The 22147-nt window shown below is 37.5% G+C and overlaps 1 protein-coding gene across 1 annotated transcript; it reads right to left on the bottom strand.

Moving 5' to 3' along the window:
- Positions 1–8499: 8499 nt before the first annotated feature.
- Positions 8500–10259, bottom strand: LOC111905008 (transcription factor TCP10). Its single transcript, XM_052763976.1, has one exon. The coding sequence runs from the start codon at positions 9786–9788 to the stop codon at positions 8859–8861; it is 930 nt and encodes a 309-aa protein (XP_052619936.1). The 5' UTR covers positions 9789–10259; the 3' UTR covers positions 8500–8858.
- Between the last annotated feature and the right edge of the window lie 11888 nt (positions 10260–22147).

Raw genomic sequence — 22147 nt, 5'->3', positions numbered from 1 at the left:
ATACTTGACGTGTATCTGATCGATACAAACCTTCACTAGCTGTTAATTTTTTTATGAAAAGCATACCGCTATATAGACAAATATATCACATATAAACCTACGACAACAAACGGACACTACAACATTCGTACCCTATGGCGACAACAAATTCGAACCCTATCCAGACAACATTTCATCGATATAGGCTATGCCGACGACATGTTGTCGGCAAAGAGTCGTCGACATAAACATGTCGGCATAGGTCCATTATGTCGTCGGCATAGATGTCGTCGGAATTGCTCCACCTATTGCGACGACTCGTTGGTACAGCTTTTGTCAACCATATTATAGGAAAAAAAATAAATTTTTATTAATAACCTGTGGCGACGACTTGTCGTCGGGATAGCTACTAGTTGTTTTTTTTAGCTTTATAGATTTTGTACATTACCATTCCTGCATTTTTAACAAATCCAAAAAACATTGCAACATATATCAACTGAAATATATTAACTAGGTACCATTGTTCAAATTCAAAACATCAAATTCAAGTTTAATATTACAATAAGTAGTTAACTAACATTGTTCAAAATACTAAAAAGACATCAACCATCATTGTCATAATTGTCTTCTCCTTCTTCTTCTCCTCCTTCTTCTTCTCCTTCTTCTTCTCCTCCTTCTTCTTCTTATTCTCCTTCTTCTTCCATCCTTTCGGCAAATTGTTGAGAGGTACTTTCTTGTGTGTTATAGTTGAATAGAAAGTTAGGAAATGGTGGTGGTTGGAAGTTCGGAATACATGCCGCCAATGATGCATTATATTGTTGCAAATATTATTTCATTTTTTGTTCATAAAATTGGGATTGAGATTGGGGTTGATATTGGGAAGATTTGGAAGTGGAAGTCCGTTCATTTGGATTTAAACCGAAGTTGGCGGTTGGTCTCCTACTCACCCTGCGTACGACCCCGTGTGGAGGTCTATCCCCACCGTCTGCTCCATGTCCTCTCACGACTTTTGCCATCTGTTTAACAAATATTATAAACATTCAATATATATAAAAAAAAGATACAAATAAGAAACATTTCAAAATTTAACAAATATTATAAGAAATCAGGTTATATAATAGCAACAACATACCGTCAATCAGATTCATCACTAGAACATTATACGTGTACAACATCATCATCACTGTCATAGTTTTCATTATTTATTTCTCCATCTGAAGAGTACGTATCATCAACGTCATTGTCATCGTTAATGAAATTGTCATCATTTATAGTAGGAGCAACATTCCTCCTGGAAACCACACTTGATTCACCAACTTCATCTAAAGTCGTCTCCATAGGCAAGGTGCCTAAGTCGACAACCAAGGTGAAATCAATTGATTGAGTGTTGTTCACGACATCTATCTTATTCACAACACCGATACTTGGATGATTCCAAAGTTTTCGATGATGAACCTCTTCCACAACTCTCCTGTTATTGTTTTGAGTGGGATATTGGAGATAAAATACTTGTTTAGCTTGTGTGGCTAATATGTATTGTTGATCATCATACCACGTTTTACCGATATACCATTCATGACTGATATCGATAAGAATCATATTATTTATAGTCTTTAAACGTCCATTACGTAATGACGCGTGGAACCATTTACCATGAAAGACTACAGCTGATTTATCATATAAATAATGCAACTCTATGATCTCCTCTAATTGACCATAGAATGGTGTACGTCTTCTCCGAATGTAACAACACCACTATTTTGAGTAGTTTGTCGGAGATCACGGCTATTCACGGCAAATAGGACACGATTTTACTATGCACACAATGTAAGAATATGCACGCAACGGACCATACGCCAACACATTTAATTCGTCATTACAGTCTGAAGGCATATCTATTTGGAGACAATAAATTTGTAAGGAAATATAAGATTGTATGTTTAAGTAATAAATTAGTTTTACATTATAAATATATAACATACTTACCTTTTCTTTGAACCATGAAGGAAATTCCTTTTTGAAATCATTTTCAGGCAATTCTGATTTGAATTCACTGAATATGGGACAAAATAATTAGAATAGTTAAAACACTATCGAAAAGGTAGTTAATAGATTAGAAACTTACGATTTGTAGCTTTTAATCTCATCATCATCGCAATTGTTTAGTACAAACCAATGCAATGATTTTTTGACCTCTTTACAAAGTTCAACGATTTTCTTAGCCGATATTGTTCGACATTGTGATGAGAACACAGAAAATTGTCTTTTTGGAAGGCCGGATCATCATTTCTATCAGCACGGTTGAATTTAGTTTGCATACCCTCAAGATACATAGATCAGAATGTCAAAGCTTCGTCTGCAACATAACCCTCTGCTATTGAACCTTCTGTTTTGGCTTTGTTTCTGACATAATTTTTAAGTTTTTTCATATATCTTTCAAAAGGATACATCCATCTCATGTGTACGGGCCCTCCAAGAATGGCTTCATTAGGTAAATGAAGAATAAGATGAATCATTATGTTGAAAAATGTTGGAGGATATATCAACTCAAGATTGCATAAGATCTTCACTACTTCTATTCTGGCATTTCTCATGTCGTTAACATCCAATGACCATGCACAATTTTTTTAAAGAATATACACAGGTCAATGATTGTTCTTGAAACATTTGGTGAGAGACATGCTCGAACCCCTATAGGTAGTAATCGTTGCATGAGGACGTGATGATTGTGAGACTTCAGCCCAACCAAATTTGATTTAGTATCATTAACCTTCTTCTTAAAGTTTGATCCAAAACCATCAGGTAGTCTCACTCCTTTAATGAATTGACAAAAACGTTGTTGATCAATTGGTTTGAAAGAGTAAGAAGCATGTAGGAGTATTTCTTTCTTCTTGTTTTCTTCCTTGTTGTATTTCTTCATCTTCTTGACTTTCTCTTTTGGCCATTGATCTGGTCTAATGCCCACATTTTTCCAGTCAATTATTGCTTCTTTTTTGTCTTTTCTTTTATCATTCATCAGTGCAGTATTCAAAACACTCTCATTCACATTCTTTGAAACATGCATAACATCGAAATTGTGTTTTAGGTCAAGGTAAGACCAATACTCAAGCTCAAAGAAGATACTTCGTTTCGTCCAATTTAACTCTCTCTTTTTTCTTTCATTGTCGCGCTTTCTTTTTTTGCCCCCATAATTAGGATGTTTTCCTGGAATTCGATCAGAGAGACAATTTACTTGCTTTAATATAGTTGCATTACTGAATCGTCTAGGACGTGGTCTTGTCTCAGGTTGACCATCAAACAATATCTCTACCTCCAACTATGGTTTATATTCAAGAATCGTTTGTGACCAACATAAGACATCTTGTTGGTCACATAAATGGAAGATGTGTCTTCATTACAAGTAGGGCATGCTAAATAACATTGACCACTCCATCCAGATAGACTGCTATGTGCTGGGAAATCATTGATAATCCATAACAACATCGCACGCATATTGAATATAGTGTTGGTTGATGCATATCTCATTTGGACTCCTTCGGCCTACGACATTTTCAACTCATCCACCAAAGGCCTCAAGTAAACATCAATGTCCTTTGCGGGTAATCTAGGGCCAGGAATAAGCAAAGTTAGCATGAAAGAAAACTCTTTCATACATATCCATGGTGGTGTATTGTAGGTAGCCCATATAACCGGCCAAATACTATAATTGTTATTAAAGTTGCCGAATGGATTAAAGCCATCAGCAACTAAACCTAGACGAACATTTCTAGGTTCTTTGGCAAACTCTGGATATCTCTTATCAATTTCTTTCCATGACTTCCCATCTACCGGATGATATATCATACCATCCGTTGATCTTCCAATATTATGCCAAATCATATCTTTACCTGTGAATCTGGAACTATACATCCGTCAAAGGCTTGGAGTCAAAGGAAAGTACCACAACACTTTTTGTGGTACTCGCTTCCCCTTTGTGGTTGTGTCCACCCATCTACTCTCGTTACAAATCAGGAAATTCTACATGGAATCATTCTCTTTCCAAAACAAAGCACAATCATATTTCCAAGCATGGATGGACTCATATCCTAGCCCTATCTTTCTCAACTTTTTCTTAGCGTCATAGTGTGAAGTTGGAATCTTGTCTTCGGGAAAGCCACTCTTAGCAACTCTACAAGTAGGTCAAATGAACTATTTGTCCATTTATTGATCACTTTAATATGCAACAACTTCGCCAAAAATTTTAAAGAAGACATATCGCAATCAGGGTATAACTCGGTATTGAGCTCCTCAAACAAAGCATCAAATTATGGGTCCATGCCTTTTCCTTCATCATCTGTATTTTCTTCATTTGTATTGTGTTCTGCCATAACATCATCAATTACATCAAACATCTCATTAGTTGTTGGAATGTTTATTGGAGTCGAATTGTAGCCGAGATCCTAAACAGGACGCTTCTCACCATGATAAATCCATATAGTATACGATTTTAGAAACCCACGGTCATATATGTGGGCATAAACCGTACTCAACAACTGTCGATACATATTTACACACTTTACGCACGGACAACACACTTTGTCTTCAGAGTCAACATGTTTCCTAGCAATCTCCATAAAGTTTTTATGACCTTCCAAGAATTTTGGGGACGTTCGGTTTTCATGAATCCAACTCTTATCGATTGTCATTACTGTGTCATTATTAAAAATTACATTGTGTACAAAGTTAAATTGTATTTTGGCTATATGTGAATGCATATTGCATGACTTTTTGTTTATGAAAAAAACGAACGGAATGGATAGAGTATTCACAAGTATATAAAAAAATATATACCCTAGAAGTAGAAATTGGATGGAATTGATAGAATATTCATTTTGGTAGGCTTCTAAACCCACAATGAGTCAATGTAATTTTATAGGAATGTACTTTAATTAGTTTGTTTAAAGTATATATACATCTTATTTTTTTTTTCAATTACAACATTGTATTTTTAATATTATTTTGTTTTTTTTTGTTTTATTATAGCACCGTACTTTTAATAGCAACGTAGATTTATTATTTTGTTTTATGTTATAACTATCAAATAGAAATGAAAATAAAATAATTCAATAAACAAGCCAAAAAAGTATGTTGGTATTAATAACCTTTGTAGTTTAAATATTTTTTACTTAGTAAACTTTATTCTCAATAAACATACTTTTAATTGTTTAACTATATTTATATTTTGTTTTATGTTGCTATTAGTAACGTTTGTTCTTAATGACAAACATTTTAACTTAAAAATTAAACACTTTCTCACTTCATTCACTCAATCTAATAAACTAAACAAGTAGCACAACCAAACATATGTTACATTTTATACATAAAACTTCATATCAACCAAAACAAAGAGCACAATCATACATATTTCACAATCATACAAAATTTCAATTTCATATATACCTAAACAAGCAAATTAATATTGTATACATACAACTTCAATTTCATATGTACCTAAACAAATTTGAATGTCATATAATATTTTAACCACAATTTCAATTTCATATAACATTAATCACCTAAATTAACATTTTATGCATACAACTTCAATTTCATATAAACCTAAACAAGCAAACAACATACATATACCAAACAAACAACACAATCATACACATACCAAACAAACAACACAATTCTATAATCATAGGAGGATTAATTTCAATTTCAATTTCATATAAACTTATACATATATACAATTTCAATTTCAATAAAAAATAGAAAAAAAATACTAACCTTTTTCGGTTTTCTTGCTTTGATAGCGGGAATCTGATTGTCCAAATTGATAATGATCCTCCAATGGTGGCTGGTGGTCACCTGAAGAACACAAATCAGAAAAAAAAAAAAAACACACAAAAAACCCACCAGATTACTTACTTACCTACTGTGGCAGTGAAGGAGAAGCTAGAAAGAGGCTGGATTGGTCGGTGGGAGGCTGAGGGTGGTGGAAGACGGTTGTGGAAAACGGTGGTGAAGCAAAACCACTTCACCACCAATGCACAACTATAACACCCAAAAAACTCCAAATTGAGGGTAAAAATCTTTACAACACAACAACAAACAACAAATCATGAGTAGAAAACATGTTACCTGGAGCAAATCGTCGGTTGTGGAAGGCAGAATACGATTTTCGTCGGAGAAAAAAGAGAGAGTTGCGTCTGTGCGAATGAACAGACTGACTGCGTTTTTCTTAGGGTAAACCCCTATGCCGACGACTTGTAGTTATGATATATAGGGTCCACACAAACGATCCTATTTCAATTATGTTGAAACAAAAAAAATTAGAAATTAAAACCCTGTGTAGACGACTTATCGTCGGGATAGATGTTTCACGCGGATCGCCACGTGGCTTGTCGATGACATGTCGTCGGCATAGCTTACATAAAACGACGATGTATTGTATTTCTGGAACATGTATTTAAAATAAATAGAAAATATATTTTTCGATACCTATCCCAACTACAAGTCGTCGGTCTAGAATTACAATATACCGCGAAAAATTTTGTCGTTCCTGTCAGACATGTAGTGACGACTTATCGTCGGCACAAATGTCATGGACAAAAAAATTTAGTCAAAGTTTGCAAAGGGTGTGCAAACGACTTGGCGTCGGCATAAATTGACTTTTAGCGACGACAACCGTCGTCGGCATAGATTCGTATTCTTGCAGTGTGATAATGACAGTCATAAGTTTTTATAATGACAAGACTATGGCAAAGACACCTAGTTCTATCAACGACATGTTTCCGCACAGATTTTTGGTGATGATGTTTGGACCTATAGCGATGACATTTGTCGTCACCATGTCTTTTTTTTCTTGTAGTGAAAAGTGCATATTTGGCGTATAAAGTCAACTTTCTTTTTTCAACAACTAGATTAAGAACAAGACATTAAGAACAAGACTGGAAATTTTAGTTCAAGCAAATATATTGTGGGTTATGATGTAGTAATTAATATATTAGCTACTGGTTTTCCTCTATATAGTCGTATAACGTTTGTTTTTGTTTCCCCAGCTCCTTAATAACTCAGTTTTAATGACTTTTGTTGTTAAGAAAAAAGAAATCTTTTGAAAAAAATCATACTTTGTTGTCTGATGTTGTAGAGATGTCTCATATGTTGTAGAGATGTTTCATATTTTGTAGGTTCAGGTAGCAGCCAATGTACGTAAGAAGATAAGAGCACAAAGACTTAGACTAGCTTGTTATTTTACTTTTATTTTTCCTTGTTGCTTATATAATAGATAGAATTTTAGTATAACCCCGATTCTAATCCCGAGATGTAAAATGTTTTTAAAAGAGTAGAATTCCTCAATTTATAAGAAAAAATATGATAATTCCCTGGATATTTGTGTTGAAAATTTGGGTTGTTACAATAAACATATTTTTTTGTATTTATATGTATGTTTTAAGTATTTTTTATGTATTTTGGTATATTTGTTTTACGTATTTTTGGATTTTTTTTTACTTCAACTAACATTATAAGCTAACTATTAGATACTGTAAATGAAGAAAAAAATATTGGAGTATTTTAAAATAAACATTTTTCAAAGACGATCCATATCAATCCACGCCATTTTGCAAGTAAATTATTGTTTTTTTTTCTTGATTTTAGTTTGAAGATAAACAAAATTTATGAATATCTTTGTCATTAATAAAGATATTCATAAACTTTGTTCATTTACAAACTGAATTAAAGATAAAAGGGAAGAATTCACCTGCAAAAATGATATTGATTGTTAATGATCATCATTGAAAAATGTTTATTTTGAAGTACACTAGTATTTTTTTATTCATTTATAATGTCTAATAGTTAGCTTACATTGAAACTTGAATTTAAAAAAACATAAATACGTAAAACAAAACCAAAATATATAAAAATACATAAAATAAATACATATACAAACATAAAACATACATAAAAATAAATAAATACGTAAAATAATATACCAAAATACATAAAGTACGTAAAAATACTTTAGAGTTCATATAAATATGTTAATATTACATTTATACATTTGAAATACATAAAATACTTAAAAAAAAATCTTAAAAAAATACATATATATATATATATATATATATATATATATATATATATATATATATATATATATATATATATATATATATATACACTTAAAAATATCTAAAAAATACATATAAATACTTAAAAATTATATAAAAATACCTCAAATACTTTTATATATATATATATAAATACTTAATAAATACATAAAAATACATTATTAGATTATATATAAAATTTGAATAAATCTGTAAAAAATCTTATTATTTTGAAAAAAAATATCGATTTAGTTTTATTACCTAATGGACATGTCAAAAAGAATGAAAGTGAAGAAATTTGTCTTTATTTATTTATTTATTTATTTATTTTTTATATTTTTTTGGGTTTTTCTACTCAATTTATTTCGAAATCAATTTTAATTTTTCTAAAATAATAAGAATTTTTTAAAAATTTCCACAAAAAATCGTAACACAAATTGTACATGATTAGGTGAAGCTACGTAACGTACCTTTTCATTACAAACAAAACATTAGTAATATTTTGCAAAGACTATAATTTTGCACGAATATTCATCATTTGTTATAAATGATAAAAATATATATACATACCAACTTATTTCTCTTGATATATTTATATTATAATCGTCCATTATTGTAGTTCTGGTATTTCTCATCACATTAGAGCGAGTACAATATATGTTTGTCGGAAATATTGATTCTTTAATATTAATCGACCCAGTTACACACCAAACTTCATTACGAGAAACATTAATTATTACGTACTTACATATTTGATATTTGTCTCTTCTTCAAAATGCTAAGCCATCAACCATTGTTATTATTGCTTTGTGAACTAATCTTAGAATTCATATTCAACCCGAACGGTACTTTCACTTGAGTGTCGATGAGGTTGAGGGGTACCTGCACAAGAGAATTCGGTGGTACGCATGGAGAACTCGAGCTCAACAATTCAAATGGCATTACGTAAGGAGGAAAGAATGAAGGATTTGCGGGGCCAGAAAAACACGAGAAAATATGTGGCTCGAATGGAGGAGCGGATGAAGAAGGGAATAGCGATGTGTAAGTATCTAGTTTTTTATCAGATCTTGATAAAGATAGGTTCGAAAACTGCTGATCAGAGTCCTGATAATTGTAAGAATTCCACTTGTTTTCTATGATAACATCCTTCCCTTCCGTTCTTTGATGATCATAACTGGGAGTATTGAAGAATGGAGAAAAAGAAAGTATAGCTTCCTTCCCTTCCATTCTCTGGTGATCATTAATGGGAGTACTGTTGTAGAGTGGAGAAAAAGTAAGTTGTGTAGAATTGAAATTGTGAGGAACAATAGTGGGTGGAAGATGGAATCGCTTGAAATCTTCTTGTGCCATTTGCAGGGGTGGAAGCTTATCAATATCATCTTTAGTGACATCAAGCAACCAATCTATCACCTTGCTCGGTTGAGTTAACCCGAGCTGATCTTGAAGGTGATATAATTGAATAGCTGTAGGTATGGAAAGCCTAATTCTTCGGTCTCTCACTCCTTTAACTGTCCAAACCTTGCTATGCCTGTCTTTTCCTCCGAAAGCCTGTGATACCCTCACAATTCTTGGATTCTGGAAACCTGCGTATTGTCTCGAGATCATATTAGGGTTTGATAGCTTTTGTCGTTTGGCATAACCTTCTTGATCATAAGTATTGTTGATCATCTTACTTTTTTCACCATTGGCAGATTGAATCCTTAATCTGGAAAACATTCCAAAACATGGGTATTGTTGATCGTCTTAAGTTAGATTTATCTAGATTGAAACCCTAATTTTTGAAAACCAATCTAATTAACGACTCGGGAAAATATCGATCACACAGTCTTTCAACAAAATGAACGAGAACAAACAGATAACTTACGATCAATTAGTCATAGTTTCATCGAAAACTACACACGCAGATCATAATTAAGAAAATGAACTCACATTCGCGGGGCAGCTGTCGGCTCGTTATATTTACTTCAGGAAATCAACAGTTAAACAAACACAACCTCTTTGATCTTTGTTTTATGAGCTACAGAAGAATCTCACTTTGAATATTTCTGCAGTAAACCACACAATTCAAGAATGTTATCAACGTGGGTTTTTATTCTGTTGGTGCTGGACGCCAAATTAAGAAATTAAGTCGACTAAAGATTGGAAAATTTTGCGTTAGTGGTGTCAATGTCACCGACAAGTGATGTAGATAAGTGTTCACCACAAACTGAACAATCTTTGATTGATGAAATTGGTTATATAGGTCATTCCGTTCTTTATTTCCTTACTACATGTGAGTTAATATGGATGGATGGGGTGTCTTGGGTTGGGACCACTTAGCTCTTGTTGCAGAAAGCTACTTCACATAAACGATAGATCTTCATGATCAATACATCCACCTTAATGTCGCCAAGTTACAAACCCTTGAAAACGAACCCAAATTATTTTGAATGCTTGGTTTACAAAACCCTAGAATCCTTAAAACAATTTATCCGAGCAAATTTGGAATACTTAGATAAACACTGTACATTCTGCAACAAACCCTAGTTTAGAATGCACATAACCTAATTTGGGATAAAAATACTAAATTAAAACAATATAATTCTAAATCATTCATCAATGCTGTATTGCTGTATGAATCCAGATGTTAATTAACTAGCTCTAAAACTGGACACAAAATGGTGCATGAGATCTATTAATTACAAATGAAATTTACAAAGTTTCAACTTACATGGATCTAAGCAAGTTATAATCACACTATCTTTTATTTTTAACAATAACAACGAGGTCTTATATTAAGAATGGTAATGAACAGGATGAGGTTAATTTGCAGGATGGTCACCCTCAAGGAAAAGGTGTGGTACTAAAGAGGGATCTTAGATAGAGCCTGCAAACATCAACTGTATGTGCAGACGAGGGACCAAAAAGTAAGAGGATCTTAAAGGTATCCCACTGGTGTTATTGCTCAATGGACCATGCATGCACCTCTATGTATTCTCGATCCAAGAAGTTACCTTTTAAAGTTTAACTTTAAGATAAAACGATATTCACCTTTTATAAGGTTGAAGAAAGTGGTGTATCCTTAACACAATTACCTTTTAAAGTTTAATTATTTTTTTTTCCTACCACATCAATTCTATTATTTGTGTTTTTCCTTACCATTTTATTAGGAGTGGTAGCAACTAACACATTAGATGTATTTATTATTTTTTTTTTCAAACTTAAATAAATTATATTTTTTTTTACAACATAAACATTTCATATTAAATAAAAAAAATTACAATAAATTAAAATTTAAAATACAACTTAATAAATTAAACCATAACTTAATACATAAAAATATGACTTAATACATAAAAAACCACATCATAACTAAAGCAACCGGTCTTCGTCCGAAAACTGACCTTCTAATTTATCTTTCGGTGACACATTAAGATCGAGATTGTCAATCAAGATTTTGGTACTATTGATAAGATAATACCCAAATTTGTATTATGGAGTACAAATGAAGAATTGGGGTAGTATTGTCATACCTTTTGTTGAACATTGGTAAATTATTGAGAATATTTATATCATTAATCGAATCGGGACTACCAAAGTAGTCATGTCATAACCACAAATCATGTAGGTTACAGTTTCAAGTACGACCATCCAATAATGACAATTGCCCTTTGTGTATTGGCCATGATAAGTTTTTGGAAACATATTCCATCTCCAGTGCATGTAATCTAAACTTCCTAACATCCCAGTGAAACTATAACGTCCCAAAATTTAAGACTAAAATTTCAATTTTATAATAATAAAAGTATCATCCAAAACGTGTTCATAAAACCATAAAAGAAAATTAGAGTATGACAATAATCATCTAAGTACATCAAGTCAACAAAATGTGGAACAATATGGTGTGTGCGATACGATCATCCCGAGCAATTCCCCTTCGATCCGAAAGTACCTAAAACATAAACTGAAAACCGTAAGCACGAAGCTTAGTGAGTTCCCCAAACTAACTCATATCATACATATCAAACATACAAAGGGCCATGCCCAACAACCATTGGCCCCGTCCGGAACAGATATGTCATTAACATGAGATGGACCTCACCTCATCATATTCACCAGGCCCCACCCGACATTCATACAGATACATAAAACATATGCAAGAATCAGTAAGACAAATAACATGAAATACACTCATCAGGACCCGCCTGACATCGAATACCTTCCGATATACATATCACATAATACACATGCAAGAGACACACAAACAACTAACATCATAACCATAACAAATCATGGCCCGACATTGGTGCCTTCAACCCGTTAAGCACGGTGAGGAGACTCACCTCAGACTGCTGAAAATCAGATAAATGCTCGGACTGCTAATCCGGAAAAAACCATGCGCTAATCAATCAAACAATACCCTAATTAATAATTAGGTCAAAATTCATAACTGTGGTCCCCAACCCTACACCCTCAGCCTCTACGGTAAAATACTATTCTAACTTTTCCCTTATTGGGCCCAACTAGCTTAACCCAATAATGGTCCAACCTATAAAGCTAAGGTCCAACTATGACCCAATAGATACAAGGCCCAAATCCAACTAAGGCTAGTGGCTCGACAAGGCTCACAACCCTAATAACCTAAAAACGACCCAAACCGCAAAGCCCAAGGATCAGGCCTAGTATGTTGTGCGTACCAGACATACGCCCAATGTACTAGGCCGCATACTGGATTGGGGGCTTGGCAACGTACGCCCATCATACGTGTCATTAAGCACTTTTTCCATTAAGTGCTTTGTATTGCAACCAAACGTCCAAACTTCATATGTAAGTCTTGTGGAACGTCTTAATCCATAAAATCGTGAACATAGAGCCTTTGCATGGCTTAAAAGAGCCCAAACCTTACTTTAGCATTCTACTTTCACCAAATCGACCTAAACACATGCATGATTGATCCACAACCATCAAGATGCTAACTTTATGGACTAGGGACCTCAAAAACATCAAGAAAAGCAACTCCTAACTTTTGTAGTGGAGGAAACCCACTAGATCTCATCATAGGACTAAAAAGGGACCAAAACTTCATCAAGACTAGATCTAAGCATACAAGGAGCAAGTTCCAAGCTTTATACCTCAATGAAGCTGGAAAGGATGTGTTAAGTTTGGATTCACAAGTTCTCCTTTGATCAAGGCTCCTTCTTCCAACCTTCGTTTCCTCAAATCTCACCAACATACACTAAAAACACACACATGAGGGTCAAATCTCCTCAAGAGGGGCTAGGGTTTCGTAATGGGACTCAAAGAGCAATGCAGGCTGGGAAATGAGAGGATCATGGGTCATAATGTTGTTTAAACACCCTGAAATTTAGGGTTTGTCCCTTGGGTGCGTATACCCTACGTACGAGAAGTACGCCCCACATACCGCTAAATTTTCGAAATTGGCAAAACTACCCCTAGGGACCAAATCTGCAAAACATTTACATACCAACGGTAAAAAATGAAAAGTACCATGAATTTGGTGTTATAGAAGCCATGCACATTCGCATGATGAGCATACAACTTTTGTATATCACTAGAAGTAGGATGATGTAAATATCGTTGACCGTATAAATATATGATAGATCTGCAAAATTTATGAATAGTTTCTCGTGCACTACGTGTAGATATCCTAAAACTCTCGTCTAGTGCATCGAGGGTGGGGAATGTAACATCCCAAAAATGATAGGAAATTGTTTTTACTTTTAATTCGTTCTAAACATCCAATAATCATATTAAATAATTGAAAGTGTATCATAGTGAGTAATTGTAATGCCCAGTTCTTGGTATGTATTTAAATCAAATTTATTCATTTTTGTATAGAAACTCGACGAGTTGGAGGCCCCAAACTCGTCGAGTAGAGATGGAAGTTGGATGCGGGTTATGAAGTCTACTCGATAAGTTGAGAGCCTAAACTCGATGAGTTGGCCTGGCAGAATGAAACCCTAATTTTCAGCATTTTGCACCCTATTTAAACACCTTAACCTGGCCTCACCTTCAGCCTCCATTGTCCCAACCCTAGCCACGAAACCCTAGTTTCACTTTTTGAGTGTTTTAAGCCATTTTTGTGCATTCTTTGTGGATTTGAACAAAAGGATTCTAGAAGAAGGATCAAGGACGTGAAGGAGAAGAGTAGATTTAGAAGTTGAGCTCCATTTCTGGTTCATTTGAGGTATAAAGCTCCTATTTGTGGATCTGAGCTTATATGTGGTTGGAGCTTCAGCTAGACATATAAAGCTCAAAGCTTTCTCACCATTCTGATTTATGCATCATTTTAGTTCATTTTAGAGTTTTGGTCCCAAAGCTTATCTGTGGTTGGAGCTAATATGTGGTAGACTGCTTTATGACATATTGAGCTCTAGAGCTTAATATAAGCTCCTTTAAGTGTTTTTAGTGATGTAGAGTAATAAAAATCGAGACTTAGATGTGTAAACCAACCAATGCATGAGATATGAGCATTCTTGAGAATAGAGAGTGAGAGTTTTGATGTTTGTGACTTTATCAGCCATGCGAAGGCTTAAAGTTACAGACTCTATGGAGTATGAGCCTTTAGGGAGTTTATATCTGAGATTTGAGCTAAGGTCTTAACGGATTAAGACCAAACAAGTAGAAAGAGCAAAACTGGGGCGTACGCTAAGCATAATCCTAGTACGCGCAGTGTAGGGTTGAAAATCCCCGATGCATGCATGTCAAAAGAGTACGCCCAACGTAGAGGGCTTATACACGCAGCGTACACGCTGCCATTGACTTTTAGTTGACTTTTAGAGCTTGGTTAATTTATGGACTATTAAGGCCATGGAAGGGTAAAATGGACTTTTATCCTTCTGTGAGTGTGTAGAAGGGTTAGTATAGCTTCTTGGAGATCCGTTATTAATTAGAGATAATTATCGTATGTGTTAGGCGGAGGCTAAACCGGTGATTTGCGTTCGAGGTTATCCAATTTTCTTACGAGGTGAGTCTTCTCACTATACTTCCCTAGAATGGTAATCTTTGTGCGACCGGAGGGTTTTATGTGTTTATATTGAGTATTGTGATATCCTGCATTATGTCTTTGTGATTTATGATGTGTATTATTCTAAGCTTACTGAGTTAGGACCGGAGGGTCCACCCGAGTTGTGGTACCGGAGGGTCCCACTGAGACACATTGACCGGAGGGTCTTATTCAAGTATAGACATAAGAGGCTAATGAGATATATGTGGTATTTTATGGAAATCACTAAGCTTCGTGCTTACTGTGTTATGTGTTATGTGTTTCAGGTACTTCTCATGATCACGGGAATGTGCCGGCTTGATTGTACACACGAGGCGGAGTCACATTATGAGGATCCTAGATTTTGTTTAAAATAGTTTTTTGAATATGTGTTTTTGAAAACATTGTCATTTGGGGTTTTGTGAACTATGTTATGAGAATTATGTTATTTCTAAAATGAAATATTTGTTTGAAAATTTACGGTGTTACAAGTTGGTATCAGAGCCTTGATTTGAGGTATTCGGGTGTACCTTCGGGTATGTCTGAACTCAAGCTGAGGATTTGGGAAAAAATTTCAAAAGAAATGATTTTTCTAAAATGAGAAAGAGTTTTAAGAGAAACCAAGTTGGAGTAGTGTGTACAATCAACCTAAAGTCGAATGGTGATTTCCTAAAATACCCTTACTTATTTGTTTTACGAGATATTTTTGAGATATTAGTGATGCATGGTAGAGGATAGGCTAAGTAATTCATATGTAGGGCTAGAGTTGCCTTATTTGTGATGCCTTAGCCTAGGAGTCGTTTCTATCTGTTATGTGCTATGAGTATGTGCTGAGTAAGAGTATATAGCAGGAATCACTTAGAGAGAGTTATGAGTCGAAAGATAATCTAGGAGAGATACCTAGATGAACATATGAGAGATCTACTGAGAGGGTAGTTTGTTATTCTTGAGAGTTAGAGTACTTGTGAACTAGGATCCTAGGAGGAGAACTTGGGGTGACTACAAGTTGGTGTGAAAGGTAGAATTGCGCCCATACTACTAAAAGCACCGGATTTGTCGGCAACCCAAGTAAGAATCCTTAAGATGCTAAGGAACAAGTAGGGACAGGTGATCGAGTGTGAGTATGCTCGAGCGAGACTCTAATGTTTTTTCATGTTGTGTTTCAGAGACATCATGGTGGGTACACGCCACAACCCCGGGAGCAGTGGGACTAGTGATGACGAGATATGCAGGATGATTCTCGAGGAGGTGGCCGCAGCCATTCAAGAGGCAATTCCTAAGATGTTTGGGTCTATTAAGACCACACTGATTGATACCATTCATGAGCGATATACCGCTGTTACTGAGGCAGCTGCTGTTGTAGCCAACCACAACTGTCGCCATTGCTAGGCCACAGGGAGGTGACTCGATGTTGTTTTGGGACTTCAGCAACATGAAGCCACCAGAGTTTGATGGTACATAGGATTTGATTGCTACTATGAGATGTACCTCCGATATCGAGGGGTGTTTTACACATGTTCATGTCCTGATCACTTGAGGGTTCAGTTTGCGCTGAACCAGCTTCGCGTAGAGGCGAAGGACTTGTGGAAGTTTGTGACTACCAGTTTTACTCCGACAGATCATGTTGTAGTGACATGGGAGAGGTTCACTCAATTATTCCGAGATAAGTATGTTTCCCCAGTGGAAAGGGAACGTTTGGCCCAAGATTTTCTATCTCTCAAGCAGAAGATAGAATCAGTGACTGAGATTACGAGGATTTTTCACGAGAGGGTGTTGTTTTGCTCTTAGCACGTTTCCACTAAGCAGGCATGTGTGAGCCGATTTCCGAGCATATTAAGGAGGGATATACGAGAGTTTGTGGCGAACTCATCATACAGGACATTGGTTGAGCTTCAGACCAATGCAAGACGGAGGGAGATTGAGCTAGAGTTACAGACTAGGGAGGAGGAGGAGTCTTAGGGTAGGGACCGGCGATGAAGAGGGTGAAGCCCGCTGATACGAGGACTGGGGCCAGAAGGGCTGCACTTGTGGCAACTGCAGAAAGAGTCACGACAGATCATGTCGCATGGGGATTTGCTACAAATATGGAAAACAGGGGCACATGGCGACGGATTCCCCAAGGGATTTGCAGTTTGCTTTCACTACAACCAGACCGGCCATCGGAAGACCGAGTTCCCCCCAGCTTCATCAGGGATTAGCACAGGGATCTGCACCTACTACTTTGCATGCTACTGAGAGTCGACCAACAAAGGTCGGGACACTGAGGGTTCGTGGGAGAGCCTTTCAGCTGACAGCGGAGGAGGTCCACGCAGCACCTGACGTTGTGGTCGGTACGTATTCTTTATTTATATTCTTTTGAGATATGTGCTGCATATATTGTGCTATGTGTATGTACTTTTCTTGTGAATTCTGTACCTACCTTGGTGATATTTGACTCAGGTGTGAGCTGATCCTTCATGTTGTTAGCTTTTATTTGTCATGTCAGTATCCGACGTGAGGCGTTGAGTCGACCTATGAGGGTTTCTATGGCCGACAAGCATGCAGTTTTTGCTACTGATGTGATCTGGGGGTGTGTACTAGAGATTTTTGGTGTTGAGTTCCCGATAGACCTGGTACCAATCGTTATGGGTGATGTCTGTGTCATAATGGGCATGGACTGATTGAGTCGGTTTGAGGTTCTGATCGACTGTGAGCATCAGTAAGTGACTATACGAGACCCTAGTGAGGGAGTGCTTACGGTGTATGGAGAGGGTACTAGATCTAGATCAGCTTTCTGCTTTGTTGCCAAAGCGAGACAAAGTCTACAGCATGTTTGTATGGGCTTTTTGGCGTATGTGATGGATACGCGGGTTGCCACAGTGAGGCCGAGTTCTATCGCCGATGTTCCAATAGTGTGCGAGTTTCTGGATGTTTTTCCCGAAGAGTTGTCAACTGTGCCTCCTGAGAGGCAGGTGAAGTTCCGGATCGATTTGGTTCCGAGAGCGACGCCTATTTCCAAGGCACATTATTGCCTTGCACCACCAAAGATGTAGGAGTTATCCTCACAGCTCCAGGAGCTGCTGGGGAAGGGTTTTATCAAACCGAGTAGCTCCCCATTGGGAGTGCCGAACCTTCTTGTCAAGAAAAAGAATGGTTCACACCGGACATGTATTGATTACCTGGAGTCGAACAAGCTGACGGTCAAGAACCGTTATCCACTACCGAGGATCGACGATCTGTTCGATCAGTTGCAGGGAGCATCTTGGTTTTCCAAGATTGATTTGAGGTATGGATATCATCATATGAGAGTCTGCGAGAAGATATCCAGAATCCGGCCTTTAAGACTCATTATGGGTACTACGAGTTTATGGTGATGCCTTTCGGGCTCACCAACGCACCAGCAGTGTTCATGGACCTCATGAAACGGGTGTACAGGCCTATGTTGGATCGATCAATGATCATGTTCATCGATGATATTTTGGTGTATTCGAGATCTAGAGAGCAGCATGAGGAACATCTTAGAGAGATCCTTAGAGTACTGAGGGCAGAAAGTCTTTATGCCAAATTCTCCAAGTGTGATTTCTGGTTACAAGAGGTCTAGTTCTTGGGACACCTCATTAATCAGAATGGGATACTGGTCGACCCGGCCAAGATTGAGGCGGTTATGAGATGGGAGGTGCTAAGATCCCCGACCGAGATCAAGAGTTTTTTGGGTTTAGTGCGGCTACTATCGGAGATTTATCAGAGATTTGTCCCAGATTGTCGTCCCTCTCACCAGATTGACCCGGAAGGGTGTTACTTTTGCTTGGGGGCCCAAGCAGTAGGCCTCATTTGAGACTCTTCGCCAGAGATTGTGTGAAGCCACATTGAGTTATTGATTGTGATGCTTCTATATCCGTGATGGATGTGTTGTTAATGCAGAGGGGTCACGTGATAGCATGTGCATCGATGCAGCTGAAGCCTCATGAGACAAGGTATCCCACCCACGACCTGGAGCTGGGGCGGTGTTGTTCTCCCTTAAGATTTGGCGCCACTATCTGTATGGAGTCCGATGTACCATATATACAAACCAAAAGAGCCTGAAGTACCTCATGGATTAGCCCAACCTGAATATGAGGTAGAGGAGGTGGTTGGATGTAGTGAAAGACTATGACTACGGGATCTTATATCATCCGGGCAAGGATAATGTGGTAGTCGATGACCTAAGCCGCTGAGCAGCGAGTGCTCCGATCCGAGATGTGTGTATGCGGATGACAATGATGACTCCAATCTTTGATACCATTTAAGAGGCCCAAGTGGAGGTCGTGAGAACGGAGAACCGCAAGAGGGAGCAGGGGATTGGGTAGGTTTCTGAGTTTGAAATGGATAGTCATGGGCTTATGATTTTCTTGGGTGGATTTGGGTGCCCTATATGGGTGGAGCTCGGCGTATACTGATGGACGAGGCACATAGATCAAGATTCTTGATCCATCCAGGGGCCACTAAGATGTATTTGGACTTGAAGAGAGATTATTGGTGGCCCTATATGAAGAGAGACGTGGGATGAGTAGTTGAGAGGTGCTTGACTTGTCGCCGAGTTAAGGTGGAGCACCAGCATCCACATGGCCCATTGCAGCCTCTAGAGATTCCCCATTGGAAGTGGGAATAGATTTCGATGGATTTTATCACCAAGCTACCGAGGACTGCACGTGGGGTTGACGCGATATGGGTGATTATAAACTAGTTAACGAAGACTGCTCACTTTTTGGCCATCAGTGAGATCTATTCTGCAGAGAGACTGACCAAGTTTTATGTGAAAAAGGTGGTAGAATGGCATGGTGTGTCGGCCTCGATAATTTCAGATCGAGATGTGTGCTTTACTTCTAGGTTCTGGAAGAAGTTTCATGAGGAGTTAGGTACCCGGTTGCATTTCAGTATTGTATATCACCCGCAGACAGACGGGTAGAGTGAGTGGACGATTCAAACGCTCGAGGATATGCTACGTGCATGTGTCATGGACTTCAGAGGAATTTGGGACACCTATTTTCCCTTGGATGAGTTTTCTTACAATAACATCCACCATTCCAGTATTGTCATGCCTCCCTTTGAGCTATTACATGGGAGGAGGTGCCAGACTCCCATCTGTTGGGGAGAGGTAGGGCAATGAGTGATGGGTGGCACTAACATAGTGCTAAAGACAACCGAGCAGATTCAACAGGTCAAACAGAGGTTACTCATAGCCTAGAGTCGTCAGAAGAGTTATGCAGATCGGCGGCGATACGAGCTAGAGTTCCAGGTTGGAGATTTTGTCCTCCTGAAGGTATCCCCATGTAAATGGGTGATCCAATTAAGGAAACGGGGCAAGCTGGGGCCCTGATACATTGGTCCTTTTAGAGTGATCGACAGAGTAGGTAAGGTAGCTTACCGGCTGGAGCTACCTGCAGAGTTGAGTCATATTCATAACACCTTCCACGTGTCTTAGTTGAGGAAGTGTGTAGCCGATGAGACGGTGGTGGTACCGTTAGAGGACATTCAGGTGGATGCGAGCCTGAATTATATTGAGAGGACAATAGCGATCATGCATCAGAAAGTGAAGGCTTTAAGGAACAAAGAGGTGCCCCTAGTTCAGGTCCAGTGGCAACATCGGAAGGGATCCGAGTGGACTTAGGAGTCGGAGTCCGAGATACGCGAGCAGTATCCAGAGTTATTTCCGGAACATGACTTTGAGGGCGAAGTCTGATTCTAGTGGGGGAGAATTGTAACATCCCAAGAGCAGGTATACTTTATAAACCCTTGTTCTATTGGTGATTGTCAAGTTTGGCGCTTATATGAGAAAAAAGTGGTAAATGAGTACGCGGGGTGTACGCATGGTATACTTAGCGTACTCATGTGCATGTTTTTATGCGGAATCCACCTAGTACGTTGGGCGTACCCGAGGCTATGTTGGGCGTACTAGGCCCAGAGTGAAAACCCTAATTTAGGATGTGTCCCAATTTAAAGTACATGATGGCCTCATTTCTGGCCACCATTCCCAGACATCAACTCTCTCAAACCCTAATTTCTTGTCCCTTGAGCTTATGTGTCCATTTGTGAGCTATTAAGTGGTCTTGTGTTTCCTTGGAGTGAAGAATGAGCTTTGAAGAGGATGGAGTGGGAGTCTAGGCTTTGGATCTGAGCTTATCTGTGGTTGGAGCTTCAGTTAGAGGTATAAAGCTAAAAGCTTTCTCATTCTTTTGATTTGTGTATCATTTTAGTTTTTTATAGGGTTTTGGTCCCAAAGTTGAATGCTTTATGAGATATTGAGCTCCAGAGCTTATTATCAGCTCCTTTGAGTGTTTTTAGTGATGTAGAGTCATAAAAATCGAGACTTGGATGTGTAAACCAACCCATGCATCAGATATGAGCATTCTTGAGAATAAAGAGTGAGAGTTTTGGTGTTTGTGACTTTATCAGTCATGAAAAGGCTTAAAGTAATAGAATTTATGGAGTATGAGCCTTTAGGGAGTCCAGATCTGAGATTTGAGCTAAGGTCTTAACGGATTAAGACAAAACAAGTAGAAAAAGCAAAATTGGGGCGTACACTGAGCGTAATCCCAATACATGTAGTGTAGGGTCGAGAATCCCTTATACATGCATGTCAAAAGAGTATGCCTAACGTAGAGGGCTTGAACGCGCAACATAAGCGTTGTCGTTGACTTTTAGTTGACTTTTAGGGTTTGATCAATTTGTTGACTATTAAGGCCATGGAAGGGTAAAATGGGCTTTCATCCTTCTGTGAGTCTGTAGAGGGTTAGTCTAGCTTCTTTGAGATTTGTTATTAATTAGAGATAATTATCGTATGTGTTAGGCAGAGGCTAAACCAGTGATTTGAGTTCGAGGTTATCCGATTTTCTTACGAGGTGAGTCTTCTCATTATACTTCACTAGAGTGGTAATCTTTGTGTGATCGGAGGGTTTTATGTGTCTATATTGAGTATTGTGATATCCTGCATTATGTATTTGTGATTTATGATGTGTATTATTCTAAGCTTACTGAGTTAGGATCGGAGGGTCCACCCGAGTTGTGGGACCGGAGGGTCCCACTGAGATACATTGACCGGAGGGTCTTATTCAAGTATAGCTATGAGAGGCTA

This window comes from Lactuca sativa, chromosome 5, assembly GCF_002870075.4.
Source record: "Lactuca sativa cultivar Salinas chromosome 5, Lsat_Salinas_v11, whole genome shotgun sequence".
NCBI lineage: Eukaryota > Viridiplantae > Streptophyta > Magnoliopsida > Asterales > Asteraceae > Lactuca > Lactuca sativa.
This window is presented reverse-complemented; position numbering and strand designations above follow the sequence as displayed.

Coding starts and splice junctions, on each gene's coding strand:
- LOC111905008 (XM_052763976.1), bottom strand. CDS start 9,788: ATGTTTTCCAGATTAAGGATTCAATCTGCCAATGGTGAAAAAAGTAAG.